The sequence below is a fragment of the Mytilus edulis genome, chromosome 9, assembly GCF_963676685.1.
Source record: "Mytilus edulis chromosome 9, xbMytEdul2.2, whole genome shotgun sequence".
Lineage (NCBI taxonomy): Eukaryota > Metazoa > Mollusca > Bivalvia > Mytilida > Mytilidae > Mytilus > Mytilus edulis.
In genome coordinates, this window is record NC_092352.1 from 39,286,732 (window position 1) to 39,308,247 (window position 21,516).

The 21,516-nt window shown below is 29.6% G+C and overlaps 2 protein-coding genes across 11 annotated transcripts in view; one reads left to right on the forward strand and one right to left on the reverse strand.

Annotated features, from left to right (window-relative positions):
- Positions 1-4,035, reverse strand: part of LOC139488370 (coiled-coil domain-containing protein 33-like) — a 33,884-nt gene extending 29,849 nt beyond the window's left edge. For 4 of the 10 annotated variants that reach the window (XM_071273910.1, XM_071273912.1, XM_071273907.1 and 1 more), the window contains exon 1: positions 3,940-4,035. The gene's annotated coding sequence lies outside the window, so the exon portion shown is untranslated. Of the gene's footprint in view, positions 1-2,241; positions 2,358-3,804; positions 3,910-3,939 lie in introns of those variants that run through there. The other 6 variants (XM_071273916.1, XM_071273909.1, XM_071273914.1 and 3 more) reach the window with 4 other exon arrangements.
- A 4,445-nt stretch (positions 4,036-8,480) lies between these two features.
- On the forward strand, positions 8,481-15,755 carry LOC139488372 (caspase-3-like). The gene is made up of 6 exons (XM_071273917.1): positions 8,481-8,781; positions 10,964-11,045; positions 11,568-11,812; positions 12,137-12,312; positions 13,336-13,477; positions 14,112-15,755. Exons 1-6 carry the CDS (start codon positions 8,778-8,780, stop codon positions 14,345-14,347), a joined length of 885 nt encoding a protein of 294 aa, XP_071130018.1. The 5' UTR covers positions 8,481-8,777; the 3' UTR covers positions 14,348-15,755.
- Positions 15,756-21,516: the final 5,761 nt, after the last annotated feature.

Below are 21,516 nucleotides of genomic sequence, written 5' to 3' on the forward strand. Positions count from 1 at the left end.
TTATATCATGTATGTATCATAAGTAAATGTGAGTAATAAATTTCAAAAATCATTCTATCATTAAATGTAGATCAGCTTCTAGAAGCTGAACTAGTAGTGTAATATAAACCAGGATTGTAATGTGAAATATCACTGATATACAACCTTAATATACTGAGAAATGTATTTAAAAAAAATTACTCCCCCCTCCCCCCTCTAAAAAACCAATCCAGGATACCTATGGACAGACAAAAGAAAATGTACTGTAAATTCAGAAATAATTGCATGCATTTACTATTGCAATTTTTTTTAAATAGACAAAACTGCATGATTGATTATTGCGATTTCAAGAAAATCTGTATACAGATATATGAATTCAATTCAGAATACAAGTTTTTATTATTGCAATACTGGCAGCCTGAGTGAGTGAGTAACATTATATGCATTAATTAAAACCTAACAATAGCAACATTTGTTGTATAGGGAATTCAAGTAAACACTGAGTTGACCTTACACTATCAAAAGAATAGAACAAGATAGTACTGTGAGCAGGGACCAGGTTTGATAGATGATATATACACCCAATGACCCCTTCTTCACTACTATGGTCTATCACCACACTATTAACATCAAGCAAATCCATATACAACCTTCAAAGAAGATAAGATAATGTTGTCAGAAAGATACAAGTACATTCTCTTTCTAGGTCAAATCTTATAAAAATAAGAAGATGTGGTACAATTGCAATTTAGACAACTCTCTAAAAGACCAAATGACACAGAAATTAACAACTATAGGTCACTGTAAAGACTTCAACAATGAGTAAAATCCAAACAGCATAATCAGCTATAAAAGACCCAAAAATGACAAATGTAAAACAATGCAAACAATAAAAAACTAAGGATTTGATTTAGGCACAAAATAATAAATGAAAAACAAATTTGATATACAGCAACAAACAACAACTACTGAATTACAGGCTCGTCTATTACATCATAATATGCCAATCAATTATACTTAAACATAAAATACATGTATTATGAATCATGTCGCATGTTATAAGGTCCTGTTTTCAAAAGATAAACTTCTCTTTAAATTTATTAATACAATAATCAATCTTGACTTTGTTTTATCTTTGAAATTCCTCAAATCATGACAAGATGTCACATCAAGATCATTAAGTAAATCCTTTTATCTTTATGTACTTGACAAAATCAACCGTTGGAGTTCTAAACAAAGCTTAGTACAATAATAATGACCTTCATTGTAATAAAATCTATCTATAAAGACTAACAGCATTAGTGTATTTAACAGTTTAGGTTATTGTTTTAGGCCCTGTTTAAATATATTCTTCAGCAAATATTTATACATCTTTAATTGTATACAAAGCAGAACAGCAAATCTTGAATGTATATGACAGATATTTTATAAGGTATTCTATCCTCAATAGGAAGGAGTGATTAAGCTTGGTTTACATAATATTATTTGAAAAAAAAACTTCCAAAGAAAGAGGATCTCCAAACTCAGAATCAAAGCCCCCTCTGGATCCAGCAATGTGTATATTAATCACATACACCATTTTAATCCTGATCTCTATATATGGAGTTTATCAAAATACATTTAGCATGCACCTTAAAAATCTAAATAAGACATTAGATTCCCATGTTATTTGCTCCTTTATTTTATTAATTGCAACTTTATCACAAATGTCATTTAGTGTCAACACCATTTATTAAAATTGTACAAATACAATACACATAATAACAAATTGGATCTAGAACAAAAGATAAGTACCGGGGTAATAAGATTAATTTGTAGGAAATTGGTATTTGAGTTCATTCAAAAGTGGTAAATCTCAAGAGTACATTTTAAAAATTGCAGTGACTAATTTACAAGACAACAAAATCTGATTTTCAAAAAGTTTCATATAATTTATATAGCTTGTGAAAAATTTAATTTATATGGCTAGTGAGAAGACTCTTTTTTCGGAGAACTTAACTGGCTAGGCAATTTTTTACTGGTTGGTTTATCATGAAGACAGCTTTACATAAGCTTGAAATTTCAATCAATGGTAGAACACATGCTCATTCCAATTTCACTATAAATCTTTTATCTTTTTTCAAATATTTTTCTCAAAAGTATTATCATGGTTATGTATTTCAAGTAAATAACGGTTTGATTTTTGAAAAGATTGTTATAACTCATGTGATCCGTCTTGTTTCATGTTTGTAAAAATAAATATTGACAAAAACAAAAACCTACCATGATAAAACAGTAAAATCCAAATATAGCTTGGTAAAAAAGTCCTTGGCACTTAACTTTATTAATGAGTGGTATATCATGTAGCATACCTTTTGTATGCTGTTCCGATATGACATAGAAGTTTAAACGTGAAACGATTGTCAGTAGATAGAGTACAACAGAATCAATCAGGCATTCTTCTGACTTTACGGGAAATGATTTATATCATAAGGGTAATGGAAACTAATTAAAAGTGTTGTATTTGTTGAAGACTTTCTATCAAACTGTATTGTCCATTCTTCAAATAGTATTATAACCTTTTATCATAGACCAATCAGATAAGTGAATTAATTGAATGGCTATTGTGTATTTAAATCAGTGTCTGACAATAAAGCAAATCATAGATTGTCAAATATAGAGAACAATCTGTGCAATATATTGTCTGACAGCCAAAAATTCTTTATCATTTTAAAAAGTGAATGAATTATGGTTGCTGCAGTGACTTTGGTACATGCATAAATGTCTAGTTAATGTCTATTGGAGAATTCAAGGAGCTTACTTTGACATTTTAGGAAATTCTTCTGTTGTTGAGAATCTATGCTTTATAAACTTTGGAAAATGCAACTGAAAACTTTTCTGATAGATTTTCTCAGATTCATGCTTTTTTGTAAAATAAATTTAAAATTCTGCATTTCATGATAAATTTGATTTTCAACTTTTAGATTTACAAAAGAGTACAAGATTTTTCAAAGAAAGAATCAAAAGAGATTTAAAGATGTTTTATGTTAAAGACAATAAATAAGTTGAAAAATTTTACTTATCCTATTTTAATTTAATGTACTAATTTTTCATATAAAATTCTTACTCTGAAAGAAAAGTTATCCATTTGCTAATTTCTTAATTGCTTAAAAGTTCAAATGATTTTCAGAAAGGCTGAAAATCAGCATTTATAAACCTTGTAAGGATAATGGACATTATTTTAAATTTAATTACATTTTTTTTTTTATCGTCACAGTAATTAATATTTTTAAACAAAGAGAATTTAGGTCATGTTGATGACCCACCTTTTTTAGACACTTTTGAGAAACTTTTGGCATAATATCAAAGGTGGATCCAGAGGATGTAAAGGGAATATGCCGACCATACCCCCTTTTTCCCTCCTTGATTGACAAAAAATTCTTACCACAATTTATATGATTTTTTAGCAAATAAATTGCTAGCACAGGAATCACTTTTATGAAATTATGCCACCCGTTTCAAAATCCTGGATCCACCCCTATTCAGTTCTTTCTTTAAAAGGCAGTAACAGGCTAAATTGTCTTTTCCTTCAAACTTATAGTCCTCTACTTTTCTGTAAATCAATATGTTATTATGAAATACTCCATTAACAATACATGCATGTCTTCTACTTTTTAAAATAAATTTGCTGCTTAAATTTTCAGGGAAAACACTATACAATGTACATTGTACATGAATAATTTATACCTATCACAATAAAAAACTTTAAAACTAAAGATTACATTCTCAATATCTTATAAAAAGTAAAATCACAAAAATACTGAACTCCAATAAAAACACTGGTACCATTATTGAGTTTATCTATTATCTGTAAATGTCATCAGTCAATGAAATGATTTATTATCTATTGTATAATATGTATCTTCAGCGGCAAGTTCAGACCATCTTTCCCTGAAATATAAAAGAAAACAGCTCACTAACCTTATATAAGAAAAGTCTTCAGTTTCACTTCTAATAATATTTTATTTACAACCAATAAAAATAAGATGACATCATTTTATTCACTACCTCATTTGTTGTTCGGTTTCTATACATCATATAATTCAATTTTTTTTCAATATTTTATAGAAATGCATATCATTTGCTATAGAATTCAAAATTTATTTTCAATTGCTTTGGGTAAATCAAGTATACATTCGTATATAGAAATTTCGCCATGCATAACAATGTGTATTCATTCTGATTTCAAACTTAAAGGGACATCATCAATACGAGCCTTTCTTTATCAAATAAATTTATATTTACAAAACACCTTTATTATTGAAATCAACATAATAGACAAAACTTTTGAATAGAATTTCATCAAACTAAAACGAAAAATAAAATCTGTGTAAGGCTATTATATGTATGTAATAAATAAGATTCATTGTACACATATATTTTACATATTATATACATCTCAAAATGTACATAGAAAATGAGGGAATAGAACCGAAAAATGCAAAAATATGCAATTTTAATCATGATGAAAGTGGGCTCTTTTTTTTCATCTTTAATACTAAATAGACAGTATCTTTTAATAAAAAAGAAATCAATTGTCAAGTAATTTTCTTAAAATATTTCAATTGATTCAAAGGAATCTGACATTTAACCATAAAACCCAAAATAAAGAATGTTTTGATCAGATTAAAATCTGACAAAACACAGGGATCATTTTTTAATTCATCATAATTAAAATATTTGACACAATGTAAGAGGTTTGTAATCAATTTAAGAGCCATTAAAAACTTTTCGGTGGCTTAATCTTCTATTTGCTGGGTTTTTTTTAAATTTTCCTGTAAAAAGGGAAACAACTCAACAATTTGTTGAATATATTTTTATCAGGAAGGAGGCAGTTATACACTTCACAAATTTGTAATTTTGTGACAAAAGATAATAGCCACATAATATTTTTCCTTTCTCATGAAGTTAATATTTTCAACAGAAATTTAAAACAATAACAGCAAATTACTGTTTTATTTAAAAAAAAACTTGTTTAGATTTTTTTTTTTGTGTATACATAAAACATAAAAAGTAAAGTATAAATTCCATCTCCTTTATTTTAATATACATATATATTCATGAAATCTGGAACAGTTTATTAGCACCTCAGTTAAAAATAAAGCACTTTGATAAGATAGCATAGAAAAGAAACCTTGATATCATGGTTTTAAAAAATAGAGAAGAAACGAGGATATTTTTTTTTAAACTGGCTATTCTTGATATTTTATTTTTTTCAAAAAACACATTTAGATCCTATTTTTTTCTATGAAAAATTTACATTTCTGTAGAATATCTGAAACTTTAAAAAAAAAAAAAAAAAAAAAAGATTCTAAAAATTAAACTGTGATCTAGATAAAGAATGACCCAATAAATAATTTCAACAGTTATAATTTAGGGATGGCCTGAGGAATATAAAATAAAACTGGTCTACATATACCTGTCAGGTAAGAGCTGTGTATATTTATTAACATACAAATATTCTGGATTATTCACATTATATCCAATAAATATTTTATTTGCAAATTATGGATTAATAATAAACAAAACCTCAACGTAATTCTATAGGTGCACATTTCATTACTTTTGATTGAAAAGAGTCCAAGGCCATAAAAATACTTATAACATAAACTTACATATTTGGTGCACTGTTGTTTAGTAACTTCCCAGTAATGGAGATTTTCTTTAGATGAAAATGAATATTCTGCAACACAAGGGGGAAAAATGTACAGCTGCAGCATGTGTGGGATTCTAAATTGAAAATAATATAAGACTAGTGTCTAAAGCACAAGGAAACACTCTTTGGTAAGAGCTATTTTGCAAATGTAAGAATAGATCAAATTGATAATATAAAATTGAAAAACCCTGCACATGCATGACAGTACTAAATAGTTCTGTTCCGTTTCTTGTTCTGTTAGTCTTATGTTGACAGTGGTCTTATTTTATATTAATACTAAGTTGTAATCCTTTATATGTGTCTCTTACCCTGTAGCTTAATAAGGGGAATTATGTGATGTTACACTTCAAAGCCAGCTACAGAGAAACTATTCCAATCAAAGGCCGTAGCTAGGGAACATATTTTAGAATTTTTTTTTTGGAGGGTATGAAATGAATGGTGCAAAATCCTGCATTCTAGGCATTTTTAGAGGGTTTGATAATGTTTTGAATTTGGACACTTTTTATATAAATTTTTCATTTTTTAAGGCTTTTATTAACACCAAATTTTTAACAACTTTATTCAAATTTATATGTAAGATAATCATCCAAATATCACTGATTTGAGTCTGCTGCCAGAACATAGAAAAAAAAATCGATTCAGTAGAGTTTTCCAAATTTTTCTAGGGCCGGTTCAGTCAAATCATTTCAGAATCATAATTTGGTCTGCTGATATCCTTATCGCGATGAACATGGAGCATGGCAAGACTGCACAATCTCACGCCACTCATGCATGCTCTTTTCCAAGTTTTCAGTTGTTTCATGGCAGTCTGTGTTTCTAAAGGTAGCACATCATTATCAACACAATGATCATTGCCTTCTCCATCAGCAATTCGGTAGCAGCATCGGTAGTAACAGTTTTGTTTGCAAAAGGGAATTAAGCTTTCCTGTAAGCACCATCATACAGTCGCAGTTACAAAATATTAAACTCACTTTTATGCTGACAAAGAGTAGACAAACTAGGGATAGAATGAGATAAGATACATGCATATGATTCTATCTATAGAATAAGTCTAAATGGGTAAAGGGCAATTGGAATGGAGTTTTTGACGATTGTACATGTAGTTCCGTAATTTCAAATTATATCTTGAAATAGTTGGTGGTATTTTAGTTCCAGAATCTATAAATTTAGGGGTTATGGTTTGGGGGTGTCCGATTCCGAATATAAAGAAACAAAATTCCGTAGTTCCAAATAAGTAAAGAAAAAATCCTGTGTTAAAGGTTCTACCATTCCTCAATAATATTAAATTGGAATATGGGATAGTCTTACAATTTTTAAGGTTAAAGAAACATGGATAAAAACTAATCCATGCATTCATGTTTCATATTATTTATATTTCATTTATCTGTAAAGAGAAAGTTTAAAGTTCGTGAAATGAATACGCAGACAGGACTGCCCCCTTGCGATGCCCAGTACTTGATTTGTTAAAAGTTGGTGAAACGGAGAAATAAATACGCAGACAGGATTGCCCCCTTCCCAAGACCAGTACTTTATTTGTCAGTCTACTTATCGTTTTTTTTATTGTTCTAATGAAGTTATATGCAATACTCAGACTCTGTTAAAAAAAAATAGTTTACTAGTGTTATTCCTTCTTTACCTTCAGTGTCGCTTTTCCTTTTTCTGCAAGTGCCTGTTTTTAACTAAAGATCAATGATGATTATCGTTACTAGGTTAATGTAATCGAGAAACATCACCCGTTGAGATGCTGAGTTATATCCAGGAAGAATAGTTTAAAAGGAATGATGACAAGTTATAGAAATTAAGGTTGAGACAGAACAACAAATGACTATTATATTTATAAATATGTATAAAAAAAAAATCAGTGTCGAAATTTTAGTGAGGCAAATGCCTCACTTGCCTCAAGGGTAGCTACGGCCTTGCCAATCTGTTCAAAGTAAGTACTGTTTAATTAGGTCATGGGTGTGCTGAAAAAACAATTGGAATCTTTACTAAACTACATTGTACTGCTTGGTACTAACTTACAATACATTAGATTATTTATTTTTATTATGTATTTCATTTATGTCTAACTACATGTATAACACATCTTTAAAAAATGTATCATGTGCCAAATGTGAAACAGGATATGCTTACCCTTTTTCAAAGAGTACCATAGGTCACTCCCAGGTTGCAAAGGGTTTGTTCAGCTCAGTTTTTAGTTTTTTATTTAGTGTCTTTTCATTTAGTATTTTGCCATGAACTGTCTAAGATATACACTGCATTTGTCAGGAATCTGTTCAGTAGTTGTCGTTTGTAGATGTGGTTCATATTAAAGTGTTTCTTGTTTTTTTGTTTTTTATATAGATTAGATCGTTGGCTTTCCCGTTTGATTGGTTTTACACTTGTCATTTTTGGGGCCCTTTTATAGCTTGCTGTTTGGTGTGAGATAATTTAAGATAAACAAATGGAGTCAATCCTCTTTGTACTGGCTCTCTCCCATAATGTATATATTTTTTTAATCATGTTTCCATATTTGTTCTTAATCATATTTTAATTATTAACAAAAAGTCAATCAGTACTAAGTAGGTATGTTAGCTTGCATGTGTTGTTTGTGTGGATTTTGACATTATTGAACTTTGTGATTGTGTTGATTGATATATGCTTTATATGGGCCCTTTAATTGGGAATAAAGATGTTAGATTTATATCATGCCTTATAAAATTATCATAGGTTCTCATTTTCTGTAAAAATCGATGCAAGAGGTGCAGGGTACAGTGCCTACTCACTATAACAAAAATATTCAAATCAAGGAACTTTGGTAACTTTTGACAGGAAATCATTGAGTGTAAGTAAAAGCAAACCAAGTTCGGAATGAATCAGAAAATGGTTTTGTTTATTTTATAAGCAAATCATTTCTAAAAGCATGTTATAACGACAACCTTTTGTTCCAATCTAGACCGTATATTTAAAGTTATCATGTTATCTCACACGACCAGTTATTTTTAGTGGTAAATCAATCATTAGAATCAAAGGGGAAATAACCATTGTGAAAGTTGAATTCTAAAAATAACTATTCTGTAAGCTGATTCATGAATCACAGTGAAACATAAACAAAATATTTGAAATGGGTGAGTATTGCACATGGTTTTCATTTTATATAACATTACCGTTCAGATCTACATTTATTAAACAGTATTGATATGGAAGGAACACAAACTGAAAGTAAGGTTATAAATATCTGTCCACTGGCACTGGCACTGTCCTTTGTTGGGGAAACATTATCTCAATTTGGATTATTTATGCCTTGTCATTATTTGAAGTCATTTTTTCATGATATTTAAAGACTAGGTATCTTGCCATTTACTTTCTTCCAAACTGGAGTAATCATTTATATATACCATCAATTATATGTTGTATTCAGCACTGATCCCCACTCCCCCCTCTTTACTTGTTAAGTTAAATTCAATAGAAATGTAAGGATAAACTGAGACTGCTAGTCTCAGGGATAAACCATAAAAAAAAAAAAATGCCAATGGCTTTATTGAACTTCATTTAGAACATGATCTGTTTAACCGTTTTTTCAAAATACACTTAGACGCAGATTTCCTGTGTAATAGAAGCGACAAATACACATAAATTTACAAATTTACAAATAACATAGAAGCGAAATGAGTAGAATACATACAATGAAACATTCTGAAAGTGATTCTTAAAATCATACTTGATACATATTCACTGGGACTTAATTATATTGTCATAAAATTGAGAATGGAAATGGGGAATGTGTCAAAGAGACAACAACCCGACCAAATAAAAAACAACAGCAGAGGGTCACCAACAGGTCTTCAATGTAGCGAGAAATTCCCGCACCCGGAGGCGTCCTTCAGCTGGCCCCTAAACAAATATATACTAGTCCAGTGATAATGAACGCCATACTAATTTCCATAATTATGATACATTTTTTTTTTGTAAATATGTCCCTGGTTATCATGGTTATACTTTTTGTATAGCTAGATTACTTACTTGCATATAAAATAGTTTAATATTTTTCCCTTGTTTCATATCTTTAACAAGTAAAGACGTAGAAAAAAAACTAAGGTACATCATCATGATGAGTGAGGCATAAAATAAGGAAGTGACTTATCTCTTATAACTTTACAGACGCCAGCACCAGTTGGTTGACCGTTATATGGAATAACCGTTTCACAGATGATATCGGATATGTGTACTTTTGTTTGTCTGTTTGTCTTTTTCATTTTTACCCATGACGTTGTCAGTTTATTTTCGATTTATGAGTTTCACTGGTATCTTTCGTCCCTCTTTTATAAGTGTATTGTTGTTTTTTTGGATAAAAATCAAACCTAGAAGATCTTTTTTCCTTAATCTATCATTGTAGTAAAAATTAAACAATATGAAATAATACATTTACTAGTTTTTATGAACAATGATGAAGTATTTTTTTAACTTGTTGCTTTTGGCTTATTTGGATGGTTGATCATAAAAACTTACCTGTAAACATATGATAAAGTACGATCCTGATTCATTTGATGCAGAGATTAACATCAGGGTGTGATTTTTAACTGCCTGTAAACAGTTTTAAAGCTGTCTAATACACAGATATTTTGCTTCAGCCATCTATCTGCCTGCATGAAGCAGAGTCTTCAATGGATATAAAATAACATATTATATTTGCTTATACATGAATGTATATATTTGGTATGATCATCATCAATATTGGATATTACAACAGATGTATTGCATATCAATTGAATAATAAGACATGAATTGGAGTATAGTGGGAACCTGAATCTCTCCGATGAATTTAATTATCTTTTCTGAAAAATGCAAAAATAGTCTTTTCATCAGAACAAATTGAATAACCTGATGAACAGTAACTGGGAAATGTGATATCAGTCAGTTCAGTAGATATTTGAGAAGATCTTTGAACAAAGGATGGGACCCTTTTTGGTCCCTGAAACCTATTGGATTTTTCATGAAGACCAAAGACATGTCCTGACACAGTTTGCCTGTAAATGGTTACTTTAACAATTATCTTTGATTTGAAAACAATAACAATTGACAATAATAGACTAAGAAACTTAGTTGTGTATCGATTGCAAGGATTGGAAAATATGGCAAAGATGAATAAGAATACACAAACAGACAAGTCGCTTTGATACATTCCCCATTTCCTTTCTCAATTTTAAAGTCACAGAAAACTTTGAAATTTGCCTTAACGCGTATGTAAATTTATTAGGTGGTACAACATGTACATGTTAACATTTTATTATATGATTTAAATTTTTTTAGCTGACAAAAATGACACAACCGATGCAAAGAATATGGAAGATACAGTGGATACATTTCCATTTAGTTTTGGGAAGAAATCTGTGTAGGTTTAAATAATACAGTAGATTAAGCCATTAGAAACTTAACATGCTTAAATGTAAAATTCAGGATTTCTTAAATACATATAAACAGTACTTTTTCATTGTGTGATAAACATGTTTAATTAAAGACTTTCAACTCAGGGTGATTCAGAATTGGACATACTGTACAGCAAGGCACTTGACAATCATATGTTGAACTCTAGATGTCTTTCATTATTTAAGTGCATTTACTGCTGTTTCATTTCTGTATACCATGAACAAATGTATATAACATTTTTTTTTTTGCTCTATTACTACATAAAGTAACAACACTTCAACCATTAATTCTGTTCAATGTGTGCAAAAGCTTCAAAACAACCAAAGAAAAACCATCATAAAATTATACTATAGTGCCATTAGAATATACGATTCCAAAAGAAAATTCTTTCCAATGTTGAAACAAAAATTCATTGGTAAGTCAGTAGAACTGTGAAAGGCATTTATACTATCTGTTTGCTTTCAAGCTTTGTACTATACTTATATAGGCCAGTGAACATTCATATGTCAAGAGAAGAATTTGAAGCAGACATTTATCCAATGAATCGTAAGAACAGAGGATTTGCTGTAATCATTAACAACAAGACCTTTGACCAGGGGGTCGGCCTAGGAGCACGTAATGGGACTGATGTTGATGCTTCAGCTTTAGCCAATAGATTTGCAGAGTTAGGATTTGACGTTGAACTAGAAGATGATGTAACAACAGAAGAAATGATGCAAATAATGAAGAAATGTAAGTATCAAATATTGACAATAATCAGGTCTTGAAAACGTGAGACACAACCTAGACTTCTTTGTAATTTTCATCCAGATTTTGGAGTATACTAGGTCTAAATAAATCAGAAGCAGTTGTTCCACAGCTGTTATTTTGATATTATCATTAGTTTTACATATAAGTCATTTAATAAGTATACTGCATATTAAAATTCATTTTGGTATTTCAGACATGTTTTTTGTGTGTTGGGTAAAAAAGGAAAGGATAAAAGTCTCATACTAAAATTAATTTGATTAAAACTCTTCTTACAGTCTTCTTTATACATCATGACTTTATTTGTAGATGCCTATATGGACCACAGTGAGAATGATTGTTTTGCATGTGCCATTCTCAGTCATGGAGAAGAGGGTATAGTGTATGGTAAAAATGGAAAAGTAGAGATTAAAAAATTACTGGAACCTTTCAAAGGCAACCTTTGTGAAACTCTGGCAGGGAAGCCAAAAATATTCTTCATTCAGGTAAAATAATTATTATTAGATAGTAAGTAATGAAATTTGATAAGGTTGTGCCCTACATTCCCTGGAAAGTTTTTTTTTTTTCTGTCAGAATATCAGTCATCAATCTTCATTAGTTACACTCAAAACTACTAACCTTTTTAATGAAAATTCTTTTGATTAAAATTGATCTTTAGTCATGTTAGTAAAACATGTATTAAAATGTTCAAGACTTTTTTACGTGTGAAATATTTATAACATAAAAAGCATTAAAAACAAAAGGGCCTAAGTAGAACAGCAAAATACATCTAAGGTCAACGTTCTTTGTATTTGTACATCATTCATAAACATAAAATATACAGTTAATATGTATAGTTTAAATCTGGCTAGTACCAAGACTAATTAACTATCTCAAAAGTGTCAATTTCAGCCAGTATGAGAGTATATTCCCATTACAACAGGATCTAATATTCCCTAAGCAGTAATATAGGATGTTTATCAATTGCTTTATAGAATGAAATTCAAAACAGTGTGGCTGTGGCCATTGATTGACACATTAAATTCATCCATTGACTGGGACAATTTACGTGAACTTTTGTCTGTAACGACCACTGTTCGTGACGTTCCTACGATAGACATTTAAACTGTGGGGTCACCAAAGGTTTCTTAACGCCTTTAATTATAAAATAATTCGAAAAATTAATCAGGAATAACCTTTATGTTTTGATTTATATAATTGATATAAATCAAAACATCGTGTTATTTCTGATTAATTTTTCGAATTACTTTATTAAGGTGTTGAGAACCTTTGGTGACCCCATAGTTTAAGTGTCTTTAAAAAGTACATAGTGAGCAGTGTCGTTACATACAAACGTTCACCTAAATTGTCCCAGTCAATGGATGAATGTAATGTGTCAATCAATGGCCACAGCCACACTGTTTTGAATTTCATTCTATGTATATGATGAAAGTATGTAGGAGTAATCAATGAATTATGAATAAATTTATACCAATTTAGGCTAGTTCATTTTGATTTTTATATTTTAGGCCTGCAGAGGAACAGAGTTTGATGAAGGTGTAGAAATGAATGTAGCAGATGCCAAAGGAGAAATGGATGTAGATCGTCAAATATCTACTCATAAAATACCAGCTGAAGCTGACTTCTTAGTGGCTTATTCAGTTGTCCCTGGTAAGTGAAATGCATGATTTTGAAACATCTTTATCTCAGACAGCAAGTAACAAAAAAAGTTCATTTTAGGTCTTAAGCCATGGGACCATAAATTTATAATTTAGTCTCACACTTTAACTTAAATATAAATTAATAAAGCCTAGCTGAGTGGAATTCCTGTTAACAGGTGTATAGAAAGGAACTACATTTTTTTTTATTTTAAAATTTTAGTAAATTTAAATGAGTTTGTGTTTAGTATATCAGTCAGCTTTTAGAATGTATTTTAAATGTATACAAAAATCAGTAGCTTTAAGATTTAGTTTGCAAAGTAATAGTTTAATGTTCATAAAAGTAAAGTGAATTTTGATATGTTTTCTACAAATCAATAGTTATATGTTCACAGAGGGTTTTTTAACAGAAAGGGGAGATAATTAAAAAAATAACAGAAAACTATTAGACTGGAAATAAAAATTTGCTAAACACTTAAAACCAAGTGCCCTGAAGCAAATTAAAACCAAACTAAATTAATCTATAATAAAATAAAAGCAATACCAGGTAGACAGCTCAAAACATATTGTTAATATAAAGTAGTAAATAACTTAAAGAAAAGAACCAATTATGTTTAATATCTTAAGAAGACTTTTTAATGTTTCAGGTTACTATGCATGGAGAAATTCCATAGATGGGTCTTGGTTTGTTCAGGCTCTTTCAACTGTTTTAGAGAAGTATGGTAATCAGTTAGATCTGGTCCGTATCCTGACAAGAGTCAACAAACTTGTAGCCTACAAATTCCAGTCAAACACGTCCAATCCATACATGAGCAGGAAGAAACAGATCCCATGTATAACTTCAATGTTAACAAAAGAACTTTATTTCTTTCCAAAACAGTGAAGTCTTTGATACTAGCATGGATGTAGTACTTAAAAGACAACTCATTTTAGTCATTCCATTTTATTGAAGGAGACATTGATCTGTGTCCACCATTTAGATTTATGAAACCACCTTGACCTATTGAAACCATTGACAGTGTGTTATTAAAGAATTTAAAACAAGAGTCCATGATGGATTCATAGGCTGTAGTACAAACTTTTACCTTTTGTGAAGCCATCATGCCATTTTTTTTTCTTATTTGATGTACAGTAGTGTGTTATATAATTATATTATGTATTGTTAAGCAAACTTAGTGCCTGAAAAGAAGTTTTGCAGTATTTTATGATCATTTTGTTTTAACACAACTGCAATTTGTTACTGTCATATAATGGTACATGTACAAGATTGTTTTCATTTTCCGTCCTTACTCTTTTATCACTGTGGTTTCTTGTAAAATTAAATTTTACCAATGATTTCAGTGAATTTTGATTAGGGTCTAGTTTTTTTAAATACCTAATGTCCATATTTAATGCATAATATTTTTCTTTTCTCTTTGCAAAAACTTGAAGAACATAAAAGTACATTTTAAGCTACTCCTAAATTAAACCAAATGAGATGGATCATATATTTTCTTGCATAGCCTTACATTTTATGCCCTGGTTACAAAACCAAAGGACATTATGTTTTCCAGTTTGTACATTTGTCCTGTAGCAGGTTAAAGTTTTGATTTTAAGTAGTTTGGGTTACATCAACTTTAATCATTATGAAGTGAATTTTATAAAATATATCAAATTTGGGAGTTGGCATTTCTCTGATGATGTTTGTTACAAGAAGTTTTAAGGAGTTTTATTAGAGTCTATGAAGAATATTAAAATGGAAATAGAAAAATAACAAGTATAAATGACTTTATCTTATTCTCACATTAAATATTTTTTGATACAAGAATATTTTCAAAACAAATATATACTTGGGCTACGGTACATCTTTTATGTATAGGAAATATAATCAATACAAAATGTAAATCATTTAACTATTCAGTATATTTCAATTAATCTTTACATCCATTTTATGTTACCTCAGGAATACATGTATTGGATTTTATGCAACTAAATCGAAAATTTGTATGTAAATATTTGATATTTGTTATTATTTCTACACGTCAGTTGATTATTTAGTCAATCAAAAGAAAAAAAGATTCACAGTAGTAAACCAATAAAATGAGAGAAATTTAAAACACATTTACTTGATGTTTAGTTTAGCATTGATAAACTTTTCATAAGAGATTTTCCAATTAGTTAATCAATAAGGAAAATCAGTTTATATTACTGCAATTTTTTTTAGGAAAATGTTAAATCTGGTTTATCTTCCCACACCATGTTTCCTAGCCTAAGATCTAGTTTATATGACAATCACATTGACATAGAGATATATTTTGGCTATATTGATATTTTAAATGTCAAAGCAGAACACAGATACTATCTCCTTGAAATCTGAATATGATTACTCACTACTTATAAATAAAATAAAGGCCAAGAAATCTGATCTGCATTTCACAAAAAATCTAACAGCTAGTATTGTTTGTGAGTTGGATCAATTTTAGTGGTAAATTTATTTTTTTAATTGATTTTCATGTAGTCACCTCATTGAAAGATTCCATAAAAACTTTTTGAAATTTATCTTGTTTAAAAATTTAATCAACCATTTCGAACTTATATTGAAGTAATATATAGTTTGTCAATTGTACCTTTTTTGTTTATCAAAATGTTGATAACTTGCACTGTCAAGTTATTTGTTAGCAGCTGATTTTTGTCTAGTCCTGTATGTTTTTTATGTTGGTCATTGGTACTAGTCTTGCAGTTGCTAGTTCATTTTACCTGGATGTAATTTTTATGGACAGCCGAGAAGTTTTTATTTATTTTTGTGTATTTATTTATATTTGTATCTGAAAAAAATTTACTTTGAAAAACTTACAAGCCCCAGAAAATTGGCATCTAGTGACTGAAAGACATCACAATTTATAGTTTTACAAGTGTGCAGCATTTATTGAATTGTAAAGTCATTATTTTATATTATGTGAATTTCAATACCACAATTGAATGTACTATGTAACTATATTATTAAACTGTTGATATATATAATTATATATATAATATTATAAATTAAATCAAAAAATGAATATATAATTGGTACAACAAACATTAACTTTAGATTATTTTTAGCTTGTCCCTTGCCATTTGTAAATGTTCTTTGGGTGTTACTTCATGGTAGTCTCAAAGTACTGACCGTTGCTGTGTTTCTTGGCTATCTGCCTCATCAATGTTTAACATTTGTCTATAAGATTCCCACCACAACACTTCTTCTCTGAGATAAGTTGATACATTTAAAGGTCTGAATCTTTCATAATTATTAACTGTGAATTCAGAAATTATTGCGATTTTTAAATTTCTTTATGAATTAATGCGGATTTTGCTAAATATAGCAAAATTTAAACTTGCAATTTAGTCTAAAATGACAAAATCGCAATAATAAATGCACTCAATAATTTCTAAATTTACAGTAATTGGTTTTCATCCATGTATTTGACCTCATTTAATGTGGTTTTGGTTTGACAGTATGAATTGGGTCAATAAACTGGCTCATTAAAAGTTTGTTGAGTATTTAGTCTTGTTTATATATTTGTTTCTCTAATTCTTCGTCAATTTATCCCTTTCTTCACCCATTGTTTAAAAAAATTTAATCAACGTGTGGTTGTTTGATCTCAGTTCTTCATTGGTTAAAATCCGATTATGACGTCAAATTTTCTTGTTTTCCTCTGAATTTCCTATTGTGACAGCATGAAAAAAGGCAACCATATCTGATGACGTCACATAGAAAGAACACATCTTAATGCAGATCAGTCGCAAAGAAGGAATAAGTTTGCCTGCATATTGTTTGAAAATCATAAGAATAACAGATTCCACCACCAAATCTCGTGTAATATGATATTTAACTGTCTCGAGTGGATAAATATCGTATTACACTCGATGCAGTGGTAGAATCTATATTTATTACTTGAAATACTTAAAGAGTGTAAAAGTCTCTGAGAATGAAATGGATTCCAAAAGTAGCATTTTGTATTGTTATATTAACATAGCTTGATTTCAATTGTTGATAACAAGTGTTAAAAATTGCTGAATACTGTGATTTTTTTAATTTAATAGAAATATTTCAAATATAACTAGAAATTAACAGTTGCTAATGAAAAGTCTCATAACACTTTATTATGAAAAATGGAGATGAGTTTTTGTATCAATGATACAGCAACCCAATGACAAAAAAAAAACATATACATCTAGAGGACAATAAATTTGTGAATAAATTTTATAGAGATTTTCAAAGATATGTCAACAGCATCCCAATTTATCAAGTGACAAAAATATCAAGAAACTATGGATTCATTTATATTCCTTTTTTTGTGGATTTTGTGGTTTTTGTTTAACCACAATTTCAAATGTTCAGCAAAGTTTTAATTTCTACAGGTTTGGAAAGAAAATTTTCCATAACCATAAAATCAATTATACACAAAAGTAACATTTTTCCTCAATCCATGATAATTGTTACCCACTAAAATATATAAATTCCACATTCTAATTAAAATTAAATCTCCGCACTTGCTCCTCGTTGCTTATATGTCGCACACAGTATGGCAAAAGACAACCACTGACTTGGTTCTTGACTTTGTACTGGCATTTTTATTTTGTTGATATTTCTAAAACCTCATAATGTAGTTTTAGATACATATATTACAGATTGGTTTGTGTGAAAAGAAGTTTTTTTGTTTGTTGGTAATGTATTTTAGTTGAGTACATATTTTTTTTTATGTATTATATACATTTAATTTTTGGGACCATTTTATTTTATGTTTTGCCTTACACAGCCTATAGTAGTTTTAAAAATAAATATGTAGTGGCTAAAAATATTCTGTATTGTATGCTTAATTTTTCTTTAATTGCATTTGGATTTGGTCCGAGACCACAATTGTCGTCCCTTGATTTTTGTGTCCACGAATGTAGTCCCTAGTGTGGACAGTGTGTTACTTGCCAATTTTTTGTATACCCCTTTCAAATGTATTTCTCCATGTTTTATGCCTCAAAATAGCAAGTCAAGGGATGAAATGACACTGTCAAATAATTTGGGTCATGAATTTTAAAGTAAAGTAGTGATTTGGTCCAGTTGAAAAAGGTTAAAAATTAGCACTTCGGAAGCTGTCAAAAGATTTCAAGACCCCCTTAACATTAAATTGTCCATATTTTGAGTTAGAGCCAATGAAGTTATCTATAATTTTGATATAATTTGTCCCAAAAGTAGTACAACACACTGTAAAAATTTTATTGAGAAAGTGCAGATGGGATTTTTTTTAATTTGCATTTATTGTCTAAAAGAAATGCACTACGAAATAATTGTGGTCTCGGACCTAGTTGAATGATAAAGTCAGCATCATAATCTCTTTTTTAACAGGATACTGCCAAAAACAAGAAAACATTTCTCATTACTATGCATCATTTTTATAATAGAAAATCATGTGTTTTATTTTAGATTAGTTTATATGAGAATCTCAAATTGTTGATACAAGGAGAATGTTCAATCCGTATGTATTTCCTATCTTCCACATTGTTTTTCTCATGAGTATCATTTCAGAAAAGCTGTAAGGGTGATAAAAAAAACCTATGCAGTTTTCTGTTACATGTATAATTATAAAAGCATTTTTTTTAATTGCATTCAAATAAAATAATCATCTGGTTATGCTAACTTTTATTATTTATGTATGTCCCAAAGATATTATCCAGTAACCCTTTATAATCTTTATTTTTTATCCAGAATTTACCATTTTACTAAACAATCACCAGTACATACATATGAAAATAAGAAGATATGATATGATTTCCAATGAGACAACTCTCCACATGAGACCAAAAATTCACAAAAATAACAACTGTAGGTGACCCTTCTTTCACAATGAAAAAAACCCATCTGGCATAGTCAGCTATAAAAAGCCTCGTAAATGACAGTTAATTTTGGTGTCCCTTTTTGGCAATCTGTGTCAAATTAATTTTGGTTGAATGATTAGGAAAGGAAAAACCAGAACATTTAGCTTCGATTTTAAAATGCAGGATAAAACAATACACATTCATTCTCAAATTTCTATTTGATCTCACTACAACATCTTGATAGTTATTCAACACCAAGTTATACAATGATTACCAACATCAACATACTTCTGAAATACTAGTCACTAATATCTGGCTGATTATTCAATGCTAGCTTTCCAACATCTGGCTGATTATTCAAAATTATTTATCTAACATCTGGATAATTATTCAATGCTCATTATCTAACATCTGGATGATTCAATACTAGCTATACAACATCTGGATAATTATTCAATACTAGCTATCCAACATCTGGATGATTATTCAATACTAGCTATCCAACATCTGGATGATTAATCAATACTAGCTATCCATAATCTGGACAATTATTCAATGTTAGTTTTCCAACGTCTGGATGAATATCCAATGCTAGTTTTTGTAGAACCTGGATGATTACTAAATGCTAGTTATCCAACATCTGGATGATTATTCAAAACAAGCTATCCAAAATCTGGATGATTATTCAATGCTAGCTATTCAATATCTGGATGATAATTTAATGCTACTTATCCAACATCTGAATAATTATTCAGTATTAGCTATCCGACATCTGGATAATTGCTCATGCTAGCCATCCAACATCTGGATGATTATTCAATGCTTATTATCCAACATCTGGATGATTACTCAATATAACCTATCCAACATGTGGATGATTGTTCAATACTAGCTATTCAATATCTGGATGATTTTTCAATGCTAGCTATCCAACATCTGGATGATTATTCAAAGCTAACTATCCAACATCTGGATAACTATTCAATGTTTGTTATCCAACAATTGGACAATTATTCAATGCTAGCTATTCAATATCTGGATGATAATTTAATGCTACTTATCCAACATCTGAATAATTATTCAGTATTAGCTATCCGACATCTGGATAATTGCTCATGCTAGCCATCCAACATCTGGATGATTATTCAATGCTTATTATCCAACATCTGGATGATTACTCAATATAACCTATCCAACATGTGGATGATTGTTCAATACTAGCTATTCAATATCTGGATGATTTTTCAATGCTATCTATCCAACATCTGGATGATTATTCAAAGCTAACTATCCAACATCTGGATAACTATTCAATGTTTGTTATCCAACAATTGGACAATTATTCAATGCTAGCTATCCAACATTTCGATAATTATTAAATACGTGCTATCCAACATCTGGATGATTATACAATGCTAGCTATCCAAAATATTGACGATTTTTCAATACTAGCTATCCGAAATCTTAATAATTATTAAATACTAGCTTTCCAACATCTAGATGATTATTCAGGAATATTTATCTAACATCTGGACAATCATTCAATACTATCTATCCAACATCTATATAACATCTGGACAATCATTCAATACTAGCTATCCAACATCTGGATGATTATACAATGCTAGCTATCCAAAATTTTGATTATTTTTCAATACTGGCTATCCAAAATCTTAATAATTATCAAATACTAGCTATCCAACATCTAGATGATTATTCAGGAATAGTTATCTAACATCTGGACAATCATTCAATACTAGCTATCCAACATCTAGATAATTATTCAATGCTAGCTATCCAACATCTGGATGATTATTTAGTATTAGTTATTCAACATCTGTATGTTTTTTTCAATGCTATGCATCCAACAACTTGATGATAATTCAAAACTAGCTATTCAACATCTAGATGATGATTCAATTCTTACATCTGTATGATTATTCAATGCTAGCTATCCAACAACTTGATGATTATTCAATACTAGCTACTATCCAACATCTGGATGATTATTCAATACTAGTTATCCAACATCTGGATGATTATTCAATTCTTACAACTTGATGATTGTTCAATACTAGCTAGCTATCCGAACATCTGTATGTTTAATCAATGCTAACTATCCAACATTTGGATGATTTTTCAATGCTATTCATCTGGATGATTATTCAATGCTAGCTATCCAACAACTGGATGATTATTCAAAACTGGTTGTCCAACATCTTG